The sequence below is a fragment of the Hakea prostrata genome, chromosome 1, assembly GCF_041222555.1.
Source record: "Hakea prostrata isolate BN-2017 chromosome 1, UWA_Hpros_2, whole genome shotgun sequence".
In the NCBI taxonomy this organism is placed as follows: domain Eukaryota; kingdom Viridiplantae; phylum Streptophyta; class Magnoliopsida; order Proteales; family Proteaceae; genus Hakea; species Hakea prostrata.
The window spans coordinates 75,939,979-75,967,596 of record NC_142600.1 but is presented as its reverse complement, the minus strand read 5'-3'; the positions used below and the strand labels follow the sequence as shown (position 1 = coordinate 75,967,596).

Sequence of the window (27,618 nt, the reverse complement as noted above, 5' to 3'; positions counted from 1 at the left end):
GTATGGGTCAAAGTTGCATCCCTAACTGATAGGAAATCAAGTGTAGTGGATTCACCCACTGGAGAAAGAAAGAAAAAAATAATGGAATGTAATGAAAAGATCTTTTGGAGCCATCTAAGTTTAAGTAGAGGTCCTTTCCACCTGGTCGGGTGGACCATATATGATGAGTATGGGAGGATGGGTGGGTGGGCTACCTAGGTGGAGAGGATTTGGACTAGTCTAGGTATGGATTGCACCACTGTTTGCTGTTGGCTCCAAGGCTGGGGGGTAAAGAAGAAGGGTTAATGATTCAGATTGGCAGCCAGAACTGAAGAAACCCAATCAAACTATTTTTACATTAATCCAACAACCTTACATGATAAACATTACGTTCTCATTTTCTTTATGAGTGGAGCATTGCAACTCCAAAGCCATGATAGTTGGTTATGTCTTCCTAAGCTGACACTAACCCATGCTGGTGTTGGTAGCTGCCGGTTTGAATTCCACACATATCAGGCTTTATGTAATTAAAAAAAAAAAAAGACAAAAATTCTTACTTTTGCTTGCATGGAAGTGTGCTGAGAGCGCCGCTAGGGGGGGGCTATATTGAGGATGTGTTTTTAGCATAACAGTAACCTCTTATGTAAAGGCAGTAAGACCAAGATCTCACGAAAAGAAACCTGCCCAAATAAAACTGACGCCAGGTTCAACCAAATGAGCAGAATTAGAGGTAAATCACTAAGTGCTCCTTCACAAATTAGCCCCAAAATTCCAACACATATGGTTCGATTTCAGACCCATTTCCAAATTAGACTCCAGTACAACCTCAGCCAAATGGTGGATTGGATCAGGCTCATCAAGATTACTTAAGAGCCTGTTTGGTTACATGAATTCAGAGATTTGAAATTCTGGATTCACAAATGAGAGATTTATATCTATTTGGTTGTGTGAATCCCTAGATTTATGAAATCTAGAAATTCACCTTTATACACTAAAACATTAATATGTAGATTTATGTGTATGAGGTGAAATCCGGAGATTTCACCCCTACTATATAAGCGTTAAACATTTGAACCATGGCTCCATAAATGTTTTTGCAAGATCAATCTATAGATTTCATTTCAAAGAATTCAGGCTAACCAAACAGTTAATTTTATAAACCATGACTCCATAGATTTGAAATCTCTAGATTTTTTAAATCTCCTAACTCAAGTAACCAAACAGGCCCTAAGGTGATTACTGTGATCTCATGACTTTGACTGACTTCCCTGGCTCAGTGAGCCTCTCTGTGATTGCTCACGGACCTAGAAAATTGCTCTCAGGCAAGATCCACAATATACCAATACTAATGTCATCAGAGATTCCAAAGACTTCTCCACAATGAAAACAACACAGTTTCAACCACAAGTTACTGAGGAATACATTACAAGTTATCTGGAGTCTAATCCAAAAAAAGATATGCAACTCAGACATCATACAAACAATTACCAATTACAAAATATATAAACTACAAAAACCAAGTCACCATAGTTTCAAACTCGTTTTCTCAACTGAACCAAATGCTTCATGAGGATGGATAGAAAAATTCCTGGAAACACTATTGAGAACTCGAGTAGTACAAGTTGGGATTTGGCAGATCTCATTTAGTTACCAAACTACAAGCAGAATAGCATCTTAAAACACAATGCCTTTTCTGCTGGGGGATCACAAAAAGTATTGAGTGGCTGGTAAACATATGATACAAAAGGGTTGATCAAAATCTCCGCCAAACCAGTCGTTTCAATGAGATTCAGTTGATTTCTTTCTGAGAGTCCTATCATGGTTCAGCATGGCACCTATGCTTTCAACCACCAAAATAATCTGCAAAAGTTATTCAGGTTTCACTGAGAGGAGAAAGCATGATTGTAATAAAACTTAAAAGATTGTAATAAAACTGAAAAAATAAAAATAATTAAATTACATAAGAGACATATAAGAATCATCCTGTCCAATGGTTCTCCCACCCCTACCTCCTTCCCAGTTACACTCTTTGGGCACCTGGCGATCTAATGCTACAACTCCATTTTGCTAAAGACTGGTGGTGTGAAGTCTGAACCCCAGGAGCTTTTCCAACTAAACCAACTTGTATGGTTGGGATATAGAAGAATGTATAGAAAATACAGATTTGAGGGAAGATTTCCTTTGCTTTTTGAGGGAAAAAAAATTAAAAATAACAATGATAATGAAATTCAATTCCCCCAACTATGAACTATCAGTAATAGCTGCCTTGGTGCAGCTGCGTGGTTGGAATTATCAAACCATGCAAGACTGAATTTGCAAGGATCACTAGGGGGCAAAACAGGACATGCCCAGTGCACGATGCTTGTGTGGTTAAATGTAAACAACCATACCCCTGTTTCCAGCTCTTGATCTCCCTTCCAAGCCTTGAGCAAGGATCACTAGAAATAGAGTGGCTAATGTCATGTTCATGTATGAACTTAAAAAATCCACAGAGAAGATTTACCTGCAGGCATGCATAAGCAATTCCAGTAGCAAAGTAAAAGTTGGCGTTTCCAGTACCCTGCATATTTCATCAATGTTCAAGGATTTCAGAGAGGTATCCTTCCTCCATGGAAAGAATTGAATAGGTTGAGAAGAGAAATATGAGTACCCTCCAAATCCATAGGTTGTGCATTACAGGACTGAGAAGAGAAACTCCAATGTATCCACAGAACAGGAAGAAAGAGAATTGCATGTCTGAATGTCAAATGAGTCAGGAAACTAGCAGGTCAACACATCACACCACATGAAAGACTTAGAGATCCAACTTAGGCTTTACCTGCTAATTCATTAATAAATAAGCCCAGCAGCCCCAGGTACAGAGCTGAATCTCCCACCTAATTCATTTTAAAGAGGATCAGATTCATACTTCCTATACATGAATTATAAATATATAAAAAAAAGCTAGAAGCACCTTATGAGTTAACTTATTCTTAACCCTTTGATATCCCATAACATTTGCCGCAATAGGACAAGAGTTAATAATTGAGACTTCCCTATGGATTAGTTAAAAAGTATCAAAATAATGCAGTTAACATCAACATATCCAGCAACAAATGAACCAGAAAGGATTTCAATGCACACCAAATTATCATGCATTGATTCAACCTCCAAATGATGAATGGGTTTCCAACAGCCAAGCTGCAGACACATGCATGACTGCAGGTACTCATATTAGTAGGCTAGATGGAAAAACACTGTTTTTCACATGAGATTATGACTCATCAACCCCATTTTTCCAACAATAATGTTTACAAAGAAAAGAGGGCAAATGCCTAAAGTGACATGGGTGTTTTCACGTTCTCCAGCAAGATGCAACAGAAAAGGAAGCTCTTCTGTCTTCCAGTTTCAAAAGCATTCCTCCCTCTTCACTCCATTCTTTCAATTTATTTAATCATTACCTTCGTTATAATTTGTGCCTAGATTTATAAAGAGCTCCTTGTTTATTCTTCTCTTCTCATGGTGGAAAACACTAAATACCACCACAATTGTCAAGGTGACAAGGTGATGCTAGGCAATAGAGGGCAACGAAAACCAAGGCGACACCAAGCAAGGCGACAAAGTGACAAGCCTAGGAGGACACTTTGACAACCTTGAATACCACATCGAAGTTCTCTAGCAATCAAGTAAAAAATTGCTGCAAAACAGATTACTAAGGTGATACTGACTAACTAATGCATGCCCTTCCATTATGTAATAAAATCCCATTTATTTTAAAATTTAAGTTTTTGTAGTACCTCATCATCACTTCATCAGTTCCTATGAAGTCTGTGTCGTCTGCCAAAGGAGCAAGCAAATGCTAGTCCTGGCAGCCTTCACCTAGCGTAAGCATGGAGCATATTTAAACTGCTGCCAGGGATAATTGTACTTGCTTCTGGAATCATGTTGTTCTAACTTGATCTTAATGTGATATATTGATAGCCAAAGCCAACAATGTCGATCACCAAGCGTGTATCAATTTTTGAGTTATTTTGGATTGCATAATTCTCTCTAACAACCTCTATTCATTGTACACTACTACCTTATTTGAACTAGTGTAAATATTTTCAATCTTTTATAATACCAACGACTCTTTACCACAAAGGTAGGCACTCACATTACAACTCTAACATGGTTGCCAAGGCGATAATGTGACAAAGGTCTTTGGGGCCTATGGAAGCACCATGGAGATTAGGCAGAGCGTTTTGGTGTACATCCTTTTAATACAGCAACTTTGTGTGGCACAATTAGCAGATGGCCCTCCAACTCCAGGTCTCTTAGACTTAATTGGGAGAGGCATTTGCTTCGATGTTTCAGCTAGACTTCAGTCCTTTCCCCATCCCCCAGTTCGTGACACCTCAAGGAACAGAACTATTTAGGGATGGGGTGGGAAAGGTGTGGAAAGCCTACGGTCAGGACTCAGGGAAGGCAGGTGTGGAAGCTTGCGGTTAGGGAGGGACAGGGGTAGGGGAATCTTGTGGGGGTTCTCGATTGGATCTTGAAGAATTCTTGGATCTAGGAATTCTTCAAGATCCTTGATTCTTTCTTCTTCTTTTCTTTTCTTCAAAATAAGAATAAGAATAAGAAGACAAGGCTGGAGCCAGACCAGGCTCAGCCCGAGGCCTAAACCTTGGCCTTGCCATAGCCTACTCATGGTCAGAATTCCCAGCCCCAAACCTGCATTAGGATTAGGTTTCTCAACCCAGGTCCCTTTCCCCTCCCCCCCCCCGGGGCATTAGGTTGTTTTCCCCCGCCCCCCCGGGGGGGCCCGCCTGCAACCCAGGTCCTGGGCCCCCCCCCCGGGGGGGCCCGCCCCCCCCCCGCAAAAAAGCTAAGTCTAGGATTCATTCACTATCTTGTCCCAACAACAATCAACTTTTTATAGGAACTTTTCACGCAGTAAGCTGCTAATAATCACAAAACGGTGATTGACAATCATAGACTACTCATAAAGTCAAATCCATTGCAAACTCTCTCGTTGCCAACAATGACTGTCTTCAAGACTTGAATTTCATTGGGTATTACTCTCAAATGGCCTTGGTCTGGACTATACCACCTTCATCATCATTATTGAGAATATCAACCCACCCATAACATTTACTGATTTATGTGTTAAGCTTTTCATAAACATCTCAGCCAAGCATATTGTAATCATGAACTCATTACAGCCAACATCATTCACATGCTCCTCGGCCCTCGCTACTGAGACCAACCCTCAAAATAAACTAGAACTTATATCCTCCATTCCTCAGTACCAACCGAACTCCCCCAAACCCTATTTCCATTCAGCAAGACCTACTAACCATGGCCACTGTCCGGGTTATGAACATCCTCAAAATCCCAACAAGCAGCCCTATACGCCACAAACAATGCACAGATCAAATGCCAAGATATGTGCAAAGCTTGGTCACCCAGAAAGTAAATGCTCCTACTGGTACCCACAAAGCCACAACAGGAACCCTTCTCCCTCTAACCCTCCATATGCTGGCTTTTGTACATATCGATTAAACCAATTCCCACCACCAAATAGTGATGTGCAATGGATACTACACACCATGGTTTAAGACCTCAGTCTCGACAGTGATCTTGGTCCCTAAAAAACCCGATGTCTCGACAAACAACAACAACAATAAGCCTTGTTCCAACTAAATGGGGTCGGCTACATGCATTCCTCCCATCACAGCCCTAGGAGAACTCCCCCACCATTGCAGCCCCTTCGTTCCCCATCCCCTATAAGTACAGCAACTTCCTAACCCACCCCCACCTCCCTTGGGCCCATTGCAATCACCCCTGCCCATCCCCTGTTCTGTGCAAGGCAGAACCTCCATTGCCAGACCACCGCAGGCCCTAGATCCCCTTCCCCCTGCTGTCTCAGACTCCTAACCATCCTCCCCACCCTCCAGCAATTCCTTTGGGTCATCATTCCCCCAACAATCCCAGGCCCTGCAAGTCCTCCAAAATCCCTTCTCTCTCTCTCTCTCTCTCTCTGGGTTCTCTGTTTCTGGTGGAAAAACAGAAAACAGGAAGAAAAAAAATTCATAAGAAAGAAAAAAGAAAGGAGAAGAAGAAGAAAAGAAGCAGAAAAAAAAATCAAGAGAGTCTTCAAGATCCTTCTCATATGGACCCTTCCCTAATTTTTTCCCTCCAATCCATATCCATCTTTTCCAGAGTCCAAAAATTATTTAGCTTTCTTTCTACCAATCCTTGGCATTTCAAAATATTTTTACCTTATTTGTGGGAAGATTCTGGATAAATCTTCTCAAGAAAACCTAACCCTAGAATTGGATTTATATCAGCACTCCAGAGCAATGCACGAAACTCTATAATGAGGGGGACTACACTTCTATCAATTTTATAATGGGGTCAATACTGTACATATGTTTGACAACTGCACATCATCATCTTTGTATCTCCCATTCAAGAATATTCAACATATGGCGTTGAACTTCCACGACAGTCTTCATGGCATTAGATGCGGTAATGCATGTAAGAAACCTCAGTTTTGATAACTTGCATAATTTCAAACTTCTAGTTATAGTGCATTTATGTTAAATTATTTGTTTAACCGTTTATGCATGTTAGAATAACTATTTATCAGACATATCTACTGTTTTTTACTCAAATTAGACAATTTTTATATGTACTGTGACCATTTCCATTCAATTTTGCACCCATCGATACATATCTGCGATATGATATGATGTGATAAGATATGAAAGCTCTCTTAAAATCACCTAACCAATACATTACTGATATATGATACTTTAAATCTTGGTTGAAAGGCAGGTCATTTTGAGCCAACTGCTCCTCCCAAATTTGGGAAGCCACATAGATTGCTTTTTTGAAAGAACTAACCAGAGGAAAATCTCTGTAATGGAGGGAAAGAACTGACATAACGGTCAGAAAACACCAAGGGCAAGCATGAGCCCAACTCCAGAAAGCCAACTAAATGTTACAATGAAGCTGTCAGTACATGCTGGCGACATGTGCAAGTTGAGGAGGGTGAATTAGTCATTACATAGTAGCCAAGGTTCAAAGACCTTTCCTGAACAAACCTCTTGACCTCTGTTAGCAAATATGCGTAACCCTATTTGTCAGTTTTAAAACGTTTGGCCCTATGGTTTCCAAACATGCAGGAAAAAAGGTAAACAACAAGCCTTAATGTTTTATGACCTTAAACTTGTCGAAACAAAAGCATAATTGGCCCTATATCTCTCTCAAACTCTAATTGACCTGATTTTTTACCGATGTAAAAATGAATTAAAAGGACTAGATTTCTCATGATATCACGTTCAACTGAAGATCAATCTACAAAGCCCGAAATTAAGTTGCAAACTGATGCATCTACTGAAGAAGGGTTTTGAAAACAACGAATCTCAACTCCAACTAAATATACATCATAAATGTATTGGCTATCTTGACAACCAGCAACACCATAGACAAGCCATGTTGCTCTTTGGACATTATGGAGTATGAATGGGGAACTAATATCTAATGATACTAGATGACATGTCTTGGAGCTTATAGTAGCTGGTGGAATACATTTGGATTAAATTTGGATGTTATTTCTGTTTTGAACATTAGAAGCAACATGTTTCAAATAAAGCACCTTGACTCACATGACAATGTCATTTATATGGGGTTTATTTCTCTCTCTAAATGTTTAGCATCCCTAGGGTCAGTTTTCTTGTACATCCTCACGTATTGAGATGGCCAACATTCTTGAGTTTTCTGAGTTGTTAAATTTCTGAACCATGATACCTGCAAAAACAAAATCTTCAGGTGGCAGCTACAAGAAGCCCAGTAAAAAAGATTGGTCCAAGTCAAATTCTCAAGGATATTTGACCAAATGCTTCACATTGAGCATCATAATGCATGAATATTAGCTCAGGCTTCAACGTTTGGAGTTTGGACCTTTACCACTATTATGGTGATCCAAATACTCCAATGATAAGCTTGAGGACGAGTTCTTTCTAGTGGAGGAGAATGATGTCATTTTTCACTACACCTCCATGTCCAACATCTTTTTCCTCAATCATCTCCAATTTCCTTTTTCCCCCCTTTTCCCCAAGAGCTCTCACAGCTCTTTCTTTCCCCACACCTTTCAATGTATCTTCTTCTCCTTTAACCATACGTTTGTTTATTTCAAAGAGGCATTCTTGGAATAAATTCCAACCTGGAGAACTATTGAGCCCTCATGAGAGTTGAGTGAGTCCCCAAGTTATCTATCTTGCATGCTTATTGCCTGTAACTGAAATACTTCTAATTTCCTTTTCATATTTCTATAATCTTTGCCATTTGAACTGGGGCTACATCTGTAAGGTTTCTGTGACCTTTCGGGTTTGTCTTTACTAGGGCTAAATCATAAAGGCTTCTCCAATCTTTCAGGTCTGTCTTTCCAGTTAAAATTCCTTTAGTTATACACAGGTTGACCACTAAAGCAAATGAATGAATGAACTTGTCAGAAAGGATAGCAAGTTGTTGATAACTCCTTAACCAATGTATGTCAAACTCTCACAAATGCCCAAGAGAGTCAGGGATTTCAGATGAATCAAACTGAGATGTCTTCTAGCAATATGTTGCAGGAGAAATGTTTAATATCAGACTGGCTGGGTTAAGGAATAAAAACATATTCCATAATTGAAACAGAAGATAGAGGAAACATACCGATGGATAAGATTTAAGCATTGAAGATATCAAAATGTATGCAAAAGCCAGAAAGCACGGCCGGTGGTTGAGTCGTACAGCCAATGGCAATATCATAAACAAAATATTCACATGGAAAACCATTATAAAGAAACTTCTGAAGAAGTTGAAAACTTCCGCAAAGAAGTACCTGCATCCAGTTACATGGATGAGCATATAAGGTGCAACAGGCAAAATGATACATCGGATTTACAACTACCCACAGAAAAGCATTTCCAGCTCACCATAAGACACCAATATTTGGGGAAAGATCTTCCACAGTTAAAATAAAGCCATGTGTTCTGCAACATCAAGCCACAATGTAGACATTATAGGTTAGAAATGGTTTATTAAATTATTTCAACATCAACAATTTGTGATCAACAACCAAAAACATGAACAAAATAATACATGAATTGACATCCCTTTTAGACAACACAGTAAACAGGAAAACCATGCGCCCATGCTGGAAAATTGTGACAACAGTTTTTACAATTTGAATTTTATTTACAAGCTAAAGTTTAAAAGTCCAGTCACTGGCCTCAGAAGTAAGAACTCAATAACTGGTCATGACCCCCATCCCACAGCTAACAGTGTTACCGTGTTAGATCTTATATTCACCAGCCATTAGAGAAAACATCCAAAGCCTACTAATTTCAATTAAAACCACACTCCAGCCTAACTACTGAGTTAAATCCATTTTTAGACCCTAGTTCAACTTCAGACCTAGTCCTCACTTCCCCATAGTGACTTCCTAATTCTCACTTACATGACTTTCACAACAGCAGCTCAAATCATGCTGCTTATAGGCATGGTATAAATTTCAGTCAAAGTTACCAAAATTTCAACCGAAATAAACAGAAAATTTGAAAATGAAACAAAATTCCATTTATTTCCCTAAAGTCCATGTTTTGGCCAAAATCTGGAATTTCAGTCAAACTGGTCAAAATTTCGGTACTGATAAGTTTCAGCCGAAATGACACTTTTGCAGGTTATAAAATCACATGTTTCGGACAAAAACACCTTCTTTATCCAGTTTCACCTCTCCAGATTTCGCCCATTTAAAAAAAAAAAAAAATTCAGTTTTTCTTGCTTTCATCCCTCATTTCACCTAATTTGTGGAACTCCATTTCATTCAAACACTAGATTTGGTCCTCTAATGGTGGGTTTTCTCAAATCTTGCAAGGTGAGTAACCAACTTTCCCTTTTTTTAATTTGTGTCTTAAATCTACTTAAATTGCTTCCAACTTTAAGTATGTTTACCAATGATTTGTGGTGTCAAAATTAAAATTTGGTTTTCCTAGTATTTTTCTGTTATTAAAAATTATTTTGTAAATTATGTATATTGCAAAAAATGTATGTATAGATGTAAGAGCTTCAAATTAATGTATGTAAGAGTAAGACACCATATTGTTGTGATGGTGTTGAATCAAATTTTTTGTTGTTAATTATCTATTTTATTATTTGAAAGATATTAAAATAATTTTTTAAAAAATATTTAAATATAAAAAATGGAAAATTAAATATAGACCCCTTGTGTTTGCAATCAATTATATCCACTACCCTTGAAAAAAATCAATTACAAATGCCCCCTTACTGCTTCTGTAGAGCTATCCATTTATAGCTTTCAATTCTTAACAGTAAGGGGGCATCTGTAACTGATTTTTTCCCAAGAGTAATAGATATAATTGATTGCAAACATAGGGGTTCTATATGTAATTTGATTTTGATCATAAAAAAATACTCATTAATTCATGTTTTATATTTAAATATAGGAAAGTATTAGTGGAAGGATGTATGTAATTTTTGGAGCATGTTGTGGAGCTTTTCAATATACTTAATGTGTATTTTACACACTTTTAAATTATTAAAATATCAAAAAATACTAATTGATTTTGGTTTTATATTTAAAAATATGAGATTATTATTAGAAGCATGTATGTATTTTTTTTTTAGCATATTGTGGAGTTTTTTAAGATATTTAATGTGTATTTCTTATATCGGCACTCTCTTTCAAAGATGTCAAACATAGCTTGGCAACACGGGAGGCCACTAACAGCTAATAGGAAGAAGAGTGAGTGTAATTATTGCATGAAACAAATAAAAGGAGGTGGGGCCACTAGATTGAAAGTTCATATAGTTGGGGGAGATAAAAAATGTCACAAGATGCACCAGGTGCCCTCAAAGGTGAAGAAGCCAATGGCACAATACTTGGCTACTGGAAAACAAAAGAGGAAAGAGGATAACATAAAGGGAGGAGTTCAAGGATGCTTGTCTAGATGACCTCCTTAATCTGAAAGAGCAGGACTTTGATCTAAAGGAGCCAGGAGAGTATGGATGTGAGACTGATGAGACTACACACATATAAGGAGGGCGATGATGATGAGTAGGGAGCAAGCGAGGATTGATGAGACAAGGAGGTAGCAAAGAGCTATGGGTTGTGGGTCCTCTAGAGAGTCAGCAAATATAAAAGGCATAGATAGCTCCCACATCCCTATGAGGAGGAGTCAGAGTGTGAGGAAGGATATTCCTATCCCACGGGCCCCAACCCAAGGCCAAGCTTCATCAACACATACTACAGATCTGGATCTTAAGATTCTTCGTAATGATTCGGCGTTATTTAGGAGGTCGAGCAAAAGCAAAGCAAAAGAAGTTAAAACACTTGTGGGGGAGTGCAAAGAAGAAAGTGGGGATGGCTTTCTCCAGGCTATGTACCAAAGCATTTTAGTGCATACCATGGTGGGAGATCTCACGAGATATCTCGCTAAATGAGCCCAACAAGACGAGGGAAGAGGCAAGATGGGAGATCTTGCCACAACATCTCACCCTCGCGAGATCTCGCCATTAGCCACATGCTATATGGGGTTTAAAACCCCTTTCTCATGCGAGAGGTAGATCTAGCCTCTCTCTCATTGCAACTCTCCAATCTTGCCAGAAAATCAATTTTTGGCTAGAATTTTTTGGGATTCAACTAGATTTCAACTTCCAAACATCCTTAATACATCTAAAATATTAGATTATCATCATTCAAGCCTATTTCAACTGAATCTTCAACAAAGGTAAGATTTTCCCCTAAATTTGAATTTTTTTAAATAGAATGTTCTACAATGGGTGTGTGAGTCTAGTATAAATATATGTTGATCTACTAGCTTTGATCTACACTTTCATGGAAACAAATTTAATTTTCCTGCTATTAATTTATTTTTTGAATTATCGTATTTAAAAAATATAATATCTAAAAGATTAAAAATATATGTATATAAAAAAATACTTATGATATGAAAAATATAAAAAAAAAAAAAAAAAAGAGCCCCCCCCCCCCCCCCCCCGGGGGGGGGGGCCCCGGGGGGGCCCCCCTTTTTTGAATGTGATTATCACTTATGTTAAACTACATTGAGAGGGCTACAACCCCATGTAGTCATATTTTGATTATCATGCTTGCTGTATTTTTTTATTTATTTATTAAAGTTTTAGTTAAAATATTATTATTATTATTATTATTATTATTATTATTATTAAATGATGCTCATATTATGTAGTTTGTTTTAAAAATACAAACATATCTGTTTGAGCATTGTATATATGTTATCTTAGAACAAAGTGTGTTTTGTTGTTTTTTAAATTGTTTTTACATGTTTTTAATTATCTAAAAATTATTCTAATGATTATTTAGGAACATTAATGTATGTATTTCAATGTTGTAGACTTGTAGCTTAAATGGCAACTAGAGGGAGTGGTGGCATTGGCAGTGGAAGTCAAGACATTATTTGGCAACATGAGGATCCACTAACTGCCGACAAGAAAAAATCCTGATGCAAGTATTGCCTTAACACCTTGAATTCTGGTGGTTCAACTAGATTAAAGCAAAACTTGGCTGGTGGCTATAAAGATGTTGCCAAGTGTCCCAAGGTTCCTTATGAAGTTCAAAAAGCAATTGCAACAACTTTAAAGGGAGGGGGACAAAGAAATGATGAGATGGCACAAAAGCAAAGGGAATTTGAGGATACAATGCTGTGTAGACCTTTTGTTGACGTTGATGAGAAGTCAGATGACGATGAGGAGAGGAGGAGACGTATGGGTATTAAGTCACAGGCCGAGTGGAGACAGATAAAGGTTGCATTGGAAGCTAGCAGAAAATCCTTACATTTTAAGAATGTGAGGCAATATGAACAGATAAGAGGAGCAAGTGGTTCAAGGTCAGGGGCATCCATGCCACCTAGACATAGTTTTCATGGAAGTGGGGTAAGTGAGAAGACTGAAAGGAAGAGGAAGACTACACATTATGATGCCACATTTGACCAAAACCCCTCCCTCTTCAGGCATCAAGACACCTATCAAATAAGCATTCCATATATGTTTGCTAGAGGTAGAGAAGGTAGTAGGGAGAAGGAAGCTAAGTTGGCGTTAGCAAATTCATGCTCTACAACAACATTGCAACCAATGTAGCCAAAACACCATACTAGGGGATAATTAATGCAATTGCTAAGGCAGGTGTAGGGGTTAAAGGCCCAACAGCTTGGGAAGTAATGAATAAATATTTACCAAAGGTGAATGCAGGAGATGGAGGAATACATTGAAGGAAAGATGGACAACATATGGTATTACTGTGATGGCTGATGGATGGACTAGTCCTACTAGACAGTCCATCATTAATTTTATGCTGAGTTGTAATGAGAAGACATCCTTCCTTAAGTTAGTGGATGCCTCAGATAAAATCAAAGATGTTGATACCTTTACAAGCTTCTTAGGCAGGTGATCCTTGAGGTACGGAGGTTGGGCCAAGCAATGTTGTCCAAATTGTCATAGATAACGGTGCTAACTTCAAGAAAACTGGTGAAATATTGATGAAGAAGAAGAGCAGTAGGATCCACCTCTTTTGGACACCATGTACAACACATTTGATTGATTTTATGTTAAAAGACTTAGGAAGAGAAAGTCAACCAATGTTGTCATTGACAAGGCTAAAAGGGTCAGTAATTTTATTTATAACCATGGTTATGTGCTAAAGATGATGAGAAACCACTGTAAGGGTGATCTAGTTAGACCTGGATTGACTAGATTCGCCACCAACTATATAGCTCTGAAAAGCTCCCAAAAGAAAGTGGTGGATCTACAACACATGTTTGCAAGTGAGGAGTGGTTTAATTGGCGTGGATCTAGCCATCTTGATGCAGTAGTAGTCCAACAAACCATTGTTGATGATTCCTTTTGGAGGCAACTAAAAAGGATAGTGGGCATTTAGAGCCTATTGTGTTTGTTTCAAGGATGGTGGATTCGGAGAAGAAGCCCATAATGCCTCACGTATATGCTGCCCTCCAACAAATGAAAGAGTTGGTTAGAGTTGTTGGCCCCGGCTCCTTCAAATCCTACAAGAGGATCATCAATGATGGATGGGAGATGCACTTGATGCATCATTTGCACTTGGCTGGTGAGTCACTTATAACTTTAAGTTTTTTGTTGTATACTTTAATATACATTGTAAATTTGTTATAACTTGTAATTTATAAACAAGTAAACAACCAAATCATTAATCAAATTTTTTATTTCCAAAATACAAGCTTACTACCTCAACCCAAAGTACCATTACAAGAATGATTTGGGGCTTAATGTAAGGTTAATGAATGCGGCGCAAGATGTGGTGGAGAAGCTTGTGCCAAATCCCGTCATGCAGGGGACAATTAATGGAGTGGTGAGGAAAATTATTCAATTGTTTCTTCAACTTCTTGCATTAGTGCATATACATTAGTAAAAATACAATAATTGAACAATTGGTATACATATCAGGAAGTTCAAGGATGCCTCTAGAGCTTTGGAAAGCCTTCTGCGGTTGCAACTAGGCAAAAAAAAATGATTCTAGTTAATAATCCATTACTATAACTCTATAAGTGATAATTGATCAGTCCAAAAGACTACAACCTATAAGTTATATAAGTATTAAAATTTACTTGCCTAATGCATTCTTATATTTGGTTATGCAGTTGATTGATGGGTGTTATATAGAACTAGTTCGCCAAATCTCAGGGACATAGCAATTAAAGTACTCTCACATACTTGCTCACCCTCTGGTTGCGAGAGTAATAAGATGGCTACTTATGAACAAGGTTGCTAACGATGTACCAGGTGAATCATAAGGAAAGCACCATTGTTATAGAGACTTGTAAAGGACTATGGATGTTAAGGGTGTCAATTGGGTACCAAACCACGCCGTCTAAAATTGCAATGTTCAAAATTCGGTACGATACATACCAAAACCAAATTTTGAAATTCAATACGATACGGTACCGGTTTTAGGTACTCAAACTGTCGGTATGTACCGAATTGGTACCATATCAAATTAAGGGATATAAATGTAATTTTACAATTAAAACAATTTACCTTTACTCTACCCCTAATTCCTTGTTTCAGTCTTTCATTTCGTCCCTTCACTCCTCTTCTACTCTACGAGAGGCGGAGCGTCGGAGCCCAGAGAGAGAGTTCTACTTATAGTTTATTTCCCCTTTTCTTGCCATCTGAAGCCACACACAAGATTTGTAGTCGACTAGTCAAGATTTTCTTCATTGTTGACGCCTTAACGGGTTCGATCATTGATGGTTACAGATAGACGATCTTTCCTTTTGTTTTAAGTCCTCAATCATTATTTATATATATATATATCTATATACATCTATAGTCTAGTTTCTACAGTTCTACCCATTGTTTTTTCAATATCTATATTTGCATCTATAGAATGTGACTCTATACCTTTTACAATGCTAAATCTATGTGGACAATGCTATATACTATTGACATATTTTACCTTCCAAATGACAAATTGGGTAAAGGATGTTTATTGCTTAGTGATGGACGTTCTAAAAGGAATTGATGATGCTTCTATAAACCAAAATTCTAAGCCAACTTGTCTATCTATAAGAACATCCTTAACAATGATCCTACAAACTTCAATCCTTTTTATTGAAACATAATGGAGAAACATCCTGAAAACTACTCTTCCCTGCTCATAAATGTCTACTCTATTTTTGCCCTAAGAACCCGTCTAAAATTAAGATCTTTTGCATCGATTTGGATGATTCTAAATTAGAATTATTATTAAATTAACATGGGCTAGTTTGTTTCGTTGCTTATTGCTTCATATCAATCTTAAGCATCAAAAAGGAAGAATCTACCTACGCGATCGCTCTTCTTTTCATGCTTCTATCGAAGCTTGGAGAGATTTATATTTATAAGTTTTTGTTAATTAAATTTACTTGCTTTGTCTCTGTTAATAATATTTACTTTCATTAGGATCTTACCGAACTAATAACAAAAGTGGCATGGATGCTTTCATACCAAAATTGTACCGCACTAGATTCCATGTTTAAACCGTTTTCCCACACCACTTTAATATCGAAACCATACAACATTTTTGCAAATACCGAAATCGTACCATACTATGTAAATTTGGTATGATACGGTTTTGGTTTTTGGTATTCAAAGTAGGTACCATACCGAATTACCAAAATCGAACCAATTGACACCCTTAATGGATGTAGGAGGACCTACAAAAGTATAAGTTTGCTAGAATTAAGAACATCGTGGGAAACGCAAGGGAGAAGAAATATTAAGCTCTGAAAAATACGCTAAACACTAAGGAAAGGGAAAAAGTTGTTCAAAGATAGCTTAAATGAGAGATGGAAAGAGTAGAGATCTCAAAAATATTAGATGTATAAAAAGCAAAGATTGTTAAGTACTTGATCCAAAGCATCTAGCTAGTCCAAGTTACAACCTACCAAGTATTCTTGGATGAAGGCCCAAACAAGTTCAAACCACAGTCCAACTAGGTTTAAGGCCCAATACAAGTAATGAGTTGGCCTGAACCCTTGACAAAGGTCCAATCCTAGTCCAAATGATAGATGTGGTCCAAGTTGAACTTTTGTGTTTTGTTATTATTAAGCAAAGGGGGGGGGGGGGGGGGGGGGGGGGGGGGGGGGGGGGGGGGGGGGGGGGGGGGGGGGGGGGGGGGGGGGGGGGGGGGGCCTTTTTTTTTTTGTTATTTATGGGTATAAGTAGTTTAGTTGGTGGGAGTTTGTCAATGAAACAAGCCCCATTTTCAAAGAGGCGACTCATTGTAGGTTAGGTGAGTTAGATGGTAGTTCAGTAAATGCTATGGACTTTGTAGTTGTCTATTTTCTAGTGGGTTAGCCTATAAATAAGATGAGTTTCTCTCCAAAAGCACAACAATTCAAGGATTATTTAAGTTTTCCTCTCGTATAAGACTATTTGTAAGTTTATCAAGTGTTGACTGGCATTTTGATGGAACATGAACATAAACCATTTGCTTTTTTTCAATTTTCTAACCAATGGTTTGTTTGCTAGAGAGAAAAAGCCTAGGAAAAATAAATATGTGGGACCTACATATAGTGGGGTGGGGTAGTAGAAAAGAAAAGGAAAGGATTTTGTGGTCCCACATTTATCATATCCCTCACTCTCCCAAAAAATCCCACTTTGAAAGGGAGTGGGGTGGGAAAAGTTGGGTGCCATGTCAGCAAATAGAGTTCCTTAAATCAAGGAAGTTTGGTTGTTGACTTTCCCACCCCATTGAACCAAACAAACCATGCTTTGGAATTCTGTGAAAAAACTTTACTTTTTCCACCCCTTTTTTCCCACCCCACTTCAAATTCTTTCAAACAAATGATACCTAATGGACCATAAAAAACCTGGTCAAGAAAATCCATTAGCTTCCTTTGTCAAGGCGAGAAAATCTTGATAAGCATCAACCGCTAATGGCAGCAGGAAGGTCACTTAATGCTTTATTATTTCCAGAGCAAATTATATAAACACCATGAGTTTGCAAACTATGCATTTACACCCCTGGAATTTGTTCTATTACAAACATCCCCTGTGCCAGACAACAACTATTCTTAAAATAAAAGGGCATATCTACCTTTGCTGAATGTTCTTATATATGAGAAAAAAATTGAAAAAGATACTTAAAAATCAGTCATGGTTGTTCTTTGCTCTCCCCTCTTCATTCTTCTTCTTCTTCTTCTTCTTCTTCTTCTTTTCTTTTCTATTTCCTTGAAAGTTGAAGCAAGTTTGAGGGTAAAGGAGGGTAGTTAAGGAATTTTAAAAATATAATAGATGCTAAGTCATCAGAACAACACAACCAATAAGTCTTTGTCCCAACTAAATGGGGTCAACTATATGGATTCTTGCATTTCAATCAGCTCTATTTTATGTTATACTAGATACAAGGCCTAAATTATGTATGTCCTTTCCCACCACTTCTCTTAAGGTTACCTTAGGTTTGCCCTTAGTTCTTCAAGTTCCTTCAATCTAAATTGAAATCATTCGCTGTAAAGGGGCATTTAAAGGCCTCTAGTAAATGTCTCACCGTGCCACCTCAATCAACATTCTTGTAACTTATTCATTTCTCAGAACCACTCCTAGACCAGCTCTAATATGGTCATTCCTTGACTACTTTCTTCTGCTCATCCATCTCAGCATCCTCATTTCTATTAAACCGACTTTATCTTTATGATGTTTTTTAATAGTCCAACGCTCTTCAAAAGAACCCATTGGTCGGCCCTCGCCGTTGTTCCCGTCAACCCTGGTTTCTGGGCGGCGGGGGTTGCCCCTGCCCCGTCGGTCCGCCTGCCGTCTGTTTTGGGCAGAGGCTTTGGTGGCCTGCGGGTTCTCCCGGCGGGTTTGGGGGGTGCGGTGGTGGCCTGTTGTTTCTTTGGCTGGCTTTGGTGGTGGCCCTTTGTTGCTTGTTGCGCTCCTCCTCTTGGGCCCGGTGCGGTGGCCGCCGCCCCCGGGCCTGTCGTCTTGTTTTGCCTTCTCTTTGTTCTCCCCGGTCTTCGCCCGTTCCTCGTTCGCCCTTCCCCCTGCCCTGTCCTCTTTCGTTCCGGGTCCTTTTGGCTTTGTTTTGCTCTCGCCCACACTCCGCACTATACAATATTCTAAGAGCAAGGATGCATTTAGTATATAGTTTGAAACACTGGGAATGTAAACATAACAGAATAAATTCCAGGTGGTGTGAACATAATAGTTAGCACATTCAGCGTCTGTAGATGTAATTTGCTCTTACTTCTATATTAAGAACACTGCATACCCACCCCCACCCCAAAACCCCACACACAAAATCAGAAAAACAAGAACTCAAAGAGGAGCAACCCCATATAACAAACAATTCAGTTAAAGTTAGCTCACAAAACAAAGGAAATTGGTCAGGTCCATGGAACAAGCCTACAATGCAGAAACCTTGACAAAATAAACTAGATTGTCTATTATATCCAAGGAATAGATGGTAGGTGTAAGTATGTAAGTGACCTTTTCAGCATTTCCCAGAGTCCCCCATACTGTTTAAGGGAGAAGCTGCAGAGAACTAATACATAAACTGACCAGATAACTGCCCAGAATATGAAATGCAAGACTGGTTTCCACATGAAAGGTCGAACTGTGAACTTCCTGTGAGTCATCACTTTATTGCCTTGATATAAGCTTGGATCTGAGGGGACATTTTCATCTGTACCAAATTTCCCTTTCAGGAACAACTTCTTTGGAGGAGCATCAGGACCATAACCGTACTAAAAGAATCACCTGGGGAAAATTTAACAAATTATCAGGAATCCAATTGCAAGTGACTACACCAAATCTTTAATTTTAAGGCTAAGGGGAACTGGAGAAATGGTGCTCACCGGTATTATTAGGATAGCAGGATAAAGAGACAAATGCATTGAAATAACCCACCCAAATGCTGCCAAGGGAGCCAAACCTGTGATCGATCACAAACCCTAGTGGTCAATGTGTGATAAAAAAGTTGTCTGGGAAAAGGATAAAGGGAAACAACTACCAGTAAATGATCATAGGCATAATATTTATGTAACAGTATTGTGCATGTGAAAAGAAATATAAAAATAACATTCAGAACTTGGAAGTTGGAAAAGTTATGCCACACTCTACACATTTTAAATAAAATAAATAAAAAAGAGCAGATTTTATAATATCAAGCACCAGCATTGTATTTATCAAGTACACTAGTAACTCCAACTTTTACGACTGACAGTTTGACACCTAAAAGAAAGAATACCTCTTTCACAGAAGTCTCCTTCCTTTAGTTGGGATTCTTTGAAAACTGCCATTTTTTTTAGCCTTTTCTATTTCTAATACAAAAATCACTTATGAAAAGGAAAAGAAAAGAGAGAGAGAGAGAGAGAGAGAGAGAGAGAGAGAGAGAGAGAGAGAGAAATTTCTCATGCAGAAAGTAATGCCAGTTCATCAATTTTACACAACAAAAGGAGGAGGAAGAAAGCTGGGCATCAACAAATACAATGTTTTACAAAGCATAGCATGGCCAGGGGGCAGAGGGAGAACAAATTTAAAAGGGTCAAAGTGAAAAAAAAGAAAACATATTAGGAAACAAATAAACTGCCTCTTCGCAGCAATGGAAGCAATCCATGTAACATTACTTATAACAACCACAAAATCACAATGGCAGCGTAGACATACTTGGAAAAGTTCAGTAGCTTCTTACGTGAACATGCTCCATAAAGAGTCAAGACTATCATCAGGTTTTCAATGGGAGATGTGGAATATCCCACACAAGTAATTATCGTTAAAGGATTCCACAAGTATACAAGAGCAGCAATATCTCCAGCAGAAAGAATCTCTGAAAATAATACAGATGGCACCAATCATCATCAGCTAATGAACACTAGACTGAAACCAAATCCAATGGTGAAAACTAAGAAGAACTTCACACAAACAAAAATACATCACTGACACTTTATACACAAAGATCCAGGTACAAAAGTTCAAGAGAATAAACATTACAGGCAAGAGTCTGGATCACCTCCCCCTTGGGCCCTGACGCTTTTTCACTTCACATTGTGTGGGGCCCACGTCTGAATATAATAAAATAATTCATAGGTCCAGTGGGCCCCACACAATGTCCGGTGAAAAAAGCATCAGGAGAGCACTTTGAGGAAGCTGATCTGGACTCTACAGGAATTAGTTGTTTATCAGCATATAGCAAAAACTATGGGAAAGCGGTCAACGGAAGAAGAAAAAAGAAATGCCGAGAAAACCAAGCTATCCAATCAGGTTGGGAGAGGTAGGGGCAAGAGTAAAATATAAATGTGGACAGAAAGAAAAAGAAGCAACAGTTAAGAAATAGGTCATATATCTATTTGGCTTCCTTTTGACAGATCTTCAAGGCAGGTTACCCAGATTTCTCTGCTAGGGTGGCATTTAGAACCACGGCCAATTGTATATTCCAACCAGCCATCATGATAGAGGTCTTTGGACTGGAAGTGTATTCCCCAGTTTCTCTCCTTGGACTATTTATCATCAAAGTCCTATATTTTTATCCATTTTGTAAAAATGCACTCTAAATGATTTTGACACTAACCAGATGTAGCAACTTTTAGGGCTTTCAAACTCTGTTTATATGCCAGCAGAAGATTCTGACCAGTTGCACGGATAAGCATTGCAGTAACAAAATCTGCTATCACAAACAGCAAACTGTATACAAAGTGTTGACATTAACAGTTCAACAAAGAAAAGGTTAACAAATGTCAATTAAATAGAAATCATAAAACACTTTGATGAGGAAATGAACATACTAACTTGCATTCAAGTAAACAAATAGAACAATAATAACAACAACAAGCCCTGTCCCAACTAAGTGTGGTCAGCTACATGGATTTGCCTTCTAATCAGCTTTGTTGAGGCCATACTAGATACAACTATACAAGGCCTAACCTATCCATATCCTTTCTCACCAATTCTTTTAAGGTTATCTTAGGTTTGTCCCTAGTTCTTTTAATTCCAATCTAGATTAAATAGCTTCTCCATACAGGGGCATTTAAAGGCCCCCATTGAACGTGGTCATACCACCTCAAACAATTTTCTTGTAGCTTATCATTTGTCTGAGCTAATCCCAGACCGGCTTTAATATGATCATTCATTATCTTATCATTTCTAGTTTTGCCACTCATCCATCTTAGCATCCTCATTTCTACTACACTGAGTTTATCTACATGATTCTTTATAGCTCAACACTCTGCACCATACATCACAACTCGTGTATGACAGTCCTATAAAATTTTGCTTTGAGCTTTAAAGGAATATATTGATCACATGGGACCCCAGATGCACCTCTCCACTTCATCCACCCTATTTTAATGCTTTGGGAGACATCGTCCACTAACTCATATTTTCTCATATTTTTTTATTTATGATTGAGCCAAGTACCTAAAATAATAGCTTTAAAGGATCTCCTCATCATCCGCCTAATCACAACTATGAACACATCAATGTGTGAAATTTTAGGGCATAAAGCATGTATTTCACACACTTAGAATAGACTTAGAATAGAGTTATCTTGGGTTTTTTGTTGTTCTTTTGTAGGTTTTAGGAATTTTTGTGAGCTTAGAGAATATTCTAGATAATCAGGTGTAGTACATGCAAATTTACATGTAAAGTAGTCCAATTTATTTTTGCAATTGTGAAGAGGCTTAATTTTAAGCATGAAGGGTCAGAAGTGGATCGAAATGCAAGTTTGGACTAGATCGTATCATTCCAAGGATATTTTGGGCATTGAAAGAAAGCAATTATGATCAGATGTTGAGATTTCTTTAGAATTTTATTTTTTCCTTGAAAAAGAGAGAAATGCCAAGTTGCCCACAAGCAATAGAGATTGAGATTCCCTCTCCTCATATGAGCTAATCTCCTTCCTATTCTTCCATACTATCCCAAGATTCTGTGAAGCCTTTCATTTTATTATAATCTAATTACTTATAACATAATACATTAGATTTTTATTTCTTCCCTAAATTTTCTCTCTCTCTCTTCCCATCTTCTTCTTTTTCCCTAAGCATAAGCGAAAAGAGTAAAGGAAATAAATAAATAAAAAAGAAGAATGTGAATTTGTGTAGGTAAGAGAGGGGGAAGAGAGAAAGAGAAAGTAAAAATGGAAAATGGTCAACAAGGTTTTGAGGGGGAAAAATAATAAAGGAAAAATGAAAGGTAGAAAGAGACAGAAAGAGAATTCATGGAAGAAATGAAAATCTAGTATATTATGATACACTTAATTAGGATAAAATAAAATAAAAGGCTTCACAGAATCTTAGGATAATAGGAACTAGGAAGAATAATAAGAAGACAAATTCATATAAGAAGAGGGAGTCTCAATCTTGATTGCTTGTGAACCCCATGCATATACTTGGCATTTCTTTCTTTTCCAACAAAAAAATTCTAAATCTCAGCCTATGCCGAAAATATCTTTGGAATGATGATTTGTGTCAAACATGCATTTTGATCCACTTTCGGCCTAATATGTTTAAAATTGATCCCTCTTCACAATTGCGAAATTAAACTGGAGTCATTAGACTACTTTACATGTAAAATTGCATGTATTGCATCCAAAAATCCCAAATATTCTTTTAGCTCCCAAAAAATCTTAAAATTGGGGGGGGGGGGGGAGAAAAAAAGAGAGGCTTAAGGTAGCTCTATTCTAACTTCTTAGTGTGTAGAATGCATACTTTTATCAGTTTATGCACTCCCGAATATTCTCTAAGCTCCCAAAAAATATTAAAACTTGGGGGGGGGGGGGGGGAAGGCTTAAGGTAGCTCTATTCTAAGTGTGTAGAATGCATGCTTTTATGCCCCAAGATTTTGCACATAAATATACTCATTAAAAACCAACGTCACATACTAGATATTCAATCTTCACTCTACTTAGTTTAAAGCCTTTTGATTCCAAAGTTGCTCTCATGATTTAAACTTGGTATTAATCCCTACTTGTGCCTCATTTATCAAAACAAAAGCATAAACCAAGAAACGTCATCCAGTGTCTTTGGTTAATTCCTCCATTAAGAGTTCAACCTAGAGCTTCTTATAGTCGACTTGTACATTCTAGTGTTTGGAGACCAAGCATTGGAGAATAGCTATCACAACCGGTTGATTGGTGGTCGACCGGGTGCATTGACTGTTAGGTTTGAAGACCAACCAAGAGCTCTTTACGGTATGTAGTGTGAGCTCTCTGAAATGCTAGCGGTTGGTCATGCTAAAGTGCCAATCAATCGACCAACACTCAAACCTATTGCCATAGCCTTTCAAGGATAGTCATACACTTATACCCCTAGGGACTGATTAATAGTCCTCTTTGCCCATATATTTGCTTTCTTACAATGCTTAACTTAAAGTGTACATGATTTTACAAGTGGCACTTTTCTAAACTATGTACGTGGTCCTTAAGTAAAGGCTTCACTTCATTCTTTGAGTCTTGAGCTTGTGTATGTATGTGGCAATGTCCATCCCATGGTCTTCTACACCTTGAGTCCTAGGGTCTTCCTTTCATAAACTTTGGATTAACCTCCGTGCAATATACGCTCTCTACTTGGATTTGGCTTTATACTTGAGTATGCCTATTTTTGCACACACAAGCAGATCATTAGCTTATAATTAAATGTGTTTGCTATCATCAAAACACTTCAAGGATAGTTGAGTCAATTCCCAATTCATTACCCAAAGGGCAATTAAGTTAATTCCTTAACAAGCCTTGGGACCTACATGCCAGAGTGAAAGAACTATGTAAATGTTTTGAGTACCTATTTAGTAAAATTTTCTTAACATAATGATGATTATCAAAAGAACAAATTGCCACTTCATGGTCCAAATTCAATAAGCTTATCACAGAGCCCACTTTATCACATGGAAAAATGAAGTGGTCATTTCCATTGTTGGATAGACAGTGAACCGTCTGGATTGGCCACTTGCCAAATTTCACACTCAAAATTCAAACTAATAGCTCTTTGTATATTCGCATGCATCCTCACGTATGTCAACCATCAATATGCACTCTTCCACAATTCTTGACTTGCAAATCTTTGTTTTGCCACTCAGAGAACTCCATTTGGGTTAAAACTTGACATCGCAAACTGTCCACAAAATTTAGACCCCACCCAACATGGCACGTGGTAATTTTTTGGGTTGACTAGATCACCATTTTCTAATCACACCAACCAGATATCTATTGCCTACATCCCCTAATTTCCTTTTACTTGTTACCAGAGGGTTAAAGTTATTGAGTCATCACTCATATGACAAGGAGACTACTATTTTAGAAAACCAATTTGGATTTATACTAGGCAAATCATATATGAGGGCAACCTACTTATCAAGGAGACTAATAAAAAGATATACATAAGGCAAGAAAGGTCTTCATTTGGTATTTACAAACTTAGAAAAAGCCTACAGCAGAGCCATAGAGAGCTAATTTTGGGAATACTATAGAGGAGAGAAGGGTGTCTAGTTTATATGTATAATTAATTAAAGATATATATGCTGATTTGTTGAATAGTGTTAGAATGGTGGCATGCCAAGGTAGTGATCTCCATCAGGTACATATGCCTTAAGCCCTTACCTATATAAGCTAATCATGTAACTAAAAACATTCAAGACGAGATACCTGCATGTTTGATCTATGCAGAGGATAATGATATAATTTTTTTGTGAGCCAACAGCAGGGTTAATCCCAAAGTGAAACTATAGAGATCTGCCTTGGAATCCAAATGCCTATAATTAGCAGCATTAAGACTGAATATATGGTGTGTACAATAAATAGCTCTGGGATGGATTATGAAGGAGCGAATATTGATAGAAAGGAGTCTAGGAGACCCTCCAAAATAATCACTTTAGGTATTTGGGTTCAATGGTATACAAGGAGGAAGACATAATTATGAATGTAGCAAGGTGGATGAAGTGGAGAGAAGCAACTAGATTCTGTGTGATAAACTAATCCTCAAAGGAAATTTTTTAGGACTGTCCTTGGGCCAGCTATGCTATATGGGGCTAAACGATGGACTATGAATAAGCGTCATACAAATAATTGGTGTTGCAAAGACGAGGATGTTGAAATAGATGTGTGAGAAAACTAGAAATATCTTACTAGAGCTGGGTTGGGAGAGCTCTGGTACATGATAGCTTGGAAAGAGTCATTTGAGGTGGTTTTGTCATGTCCAATGGAGGCCCTTGGACGCTGCCCCAGTTCAGAACAGTGACCTAATCCTGATTGAGGAAAAAGGACCCGAGGAAGGCCAAAGATAAACCCTAGGAGAAATAGTGAAGGAAAGCTTACTTTGCTTTGGGCTGGTTCCTTGTATGACCTCTAATATAGCTGAATAGAAATCAGAGATACATGCAGAAGGCCCCTTTTAATTGGATTTGGATGATGTGGTATTGCCCTCCATGTTCCCACTCCTAATTGAGACCTAAGGCAGAACGTCAGGATGTTATGAAATGGTTCATAGTAATTGATACCCTAGAGTTTTATGTTGTATGTTGATGTTTTATGCTGCATCCCCTTATATCATTGCCAGACTGAGCATTAGAGAAAAGTCATTCCTATGAAAATACATTCTTGAAATCCTTGTTTTCAGTATTTGAACAAACTCTAGTTAAAACTTAAACGTGAGAAAGAGGAAATTTTGGTTTGTTTGGATGTTATTGAGAGTGTTTCGTTTACTTTCTGTATTTTTCCCCAGGGAATCTTCATAAACCAATCATCAATAATGAACCAAAGGAAATGAAAGACTCAACTTTACTCTCTCAGCAGGAGCAACACAACATCAATTGAGTTTCTATGTTCTTTTTCAGTCCATGTTTCTTGGATTGGGTGGGGTGGGGTTTTAGAAAGATTATGAGGAGGACATCCACCAACATCTCATAAAACCAGACAAACCATAGGGGTGAAGCCTCTCAGACTAAAGTCGACATGTTGCCGAATAGCACACGCTAATCATTTCCCAAATGACAAGACCAATTCAAATGAATAATGTACAAACCGTAAACCAGCTTACAGGTTGAATCCGCTTAAAACATGTACAAACAGCCAAAACAATATGCACTTCCCACTAAGGGTATATATCAACTAGAACTTAAAAGATCAAAAACACAAGAAGCAAATTAGTTTGTCACCTGCAAATAAGATGACTAGGTTGCCCTTCAATTCTGCGTCACCCAAGAGGAAGAAAAGTCAAATGAATCATACTCAAAAACTAAATCGTCAACACTCCATAAGATACAGCACAAAAACTACTCAAAGCCGTGAACGAGAGAAGCTATTTGGGCACCTCTTAAAAATTAAAGGCCCAAGAGTGAACAGCAGCAGCGGAGAACCATGGTACATTGATCCTGCAGAAGACAGCCCAATCACTCTGTTAGTCCATTGGATCCAATCAAACAAAGAAAGAGAAGTGTAATCGAGCACTAGAGCGAAGGAAGCAAACCTGCGTAAGGGGACATCGATGATTGCTTCAACCAGTAACCTTCAGCCACTGCAGAACAGTGAAATCCACACATTCTGGATTAAAATTTGACGACGGGGCTAGGGATTGGAGCTCAGCAACAACCAAAAACAATGTCGAAATGTTACAGGAAATGGAAAGAATGAAAGAAAGAGAGATTACATCGACGGAGACTAGTGAGAGGTGTGGCGACTTCAGGACGAGAAGCCAAGTTGAGGTTCTTGGGGAAATATATGAGAAGGAGCCGAAAGAAGAGTGATGCAATTACCCAAACCCAGAACGACTTCTTCTGCGCCATCTGAAGCACCTCCTTGACGAATCCACAATGAATTTCACTTCTGAAAACTAAGATGGAGAAACATTTGAATAAAGGAACTAGGTTGAAGATCGACTACTGTGAGTGTTACACTGTGACCGTAATTCGGGCGACCTGCAAGTCAGCAACTACGCAAGGTAGGAATAATCCCTCAATTTGATTTTTCTTTTTCTTTATTTTTCTATTGCTATGTAAAACGCAATTTTGTTGAATTATTTTCCCTCAACGGCAGGGGTGTGAATAATGGGTTCAAAGCCACGATGGAACCGAATGGAACCGAATAGGGGTGTAAATGGATCGGATTCAGATCGGGTAGTGGTAATATCATATTCA

At 38.1% G+C, this 27,618-nt stretch overlaps 1 protein-coding gene across 1 annotated transcript; it reads right to left on the bottom strand.

The window, feature by feature from the left end:
• Positions 1 to 1,043: 1,043 nt before the first annotated feature.
• Positions 1,044 to 27,469, bottom strand: LOC149030138 (uncharacterized). Its single transcript, XM_089142447.1, has 14 exons — positions 27,132 to 27,469; positions 26,952 to 26,999; positions 26,796 to 26,856; positions 26,641 to 26,673; positions 21,071 to 21,183; positions 20,195 to 20,329; positions 19,341 to 19,435; positions 18,991 to 19,247; positions 8,928 to 8,984; positions 8,665 to 8,833; positions 2,798 to 2,855; positions 2,630 to 2,715; positions 2,483 to 2,539; positions 1,044 to 1,839 (listed from the first exon to the last, which is right to left on the bottom strand). Exons 1-14 carry the CDS (start codon positions 27,265 to 27,267, stop codon positions 1,759 to 1,761), a joined length of 1,386 nt encoding a protein of 461 aa, XP_088998573.1. The 5' UTR covers positions 27,268 to 27,469; the 3' UTR covers positions 1,044 to 1,758.
• Positions 27,470 to 27,618: the final 149 nt, after the last annotated feature.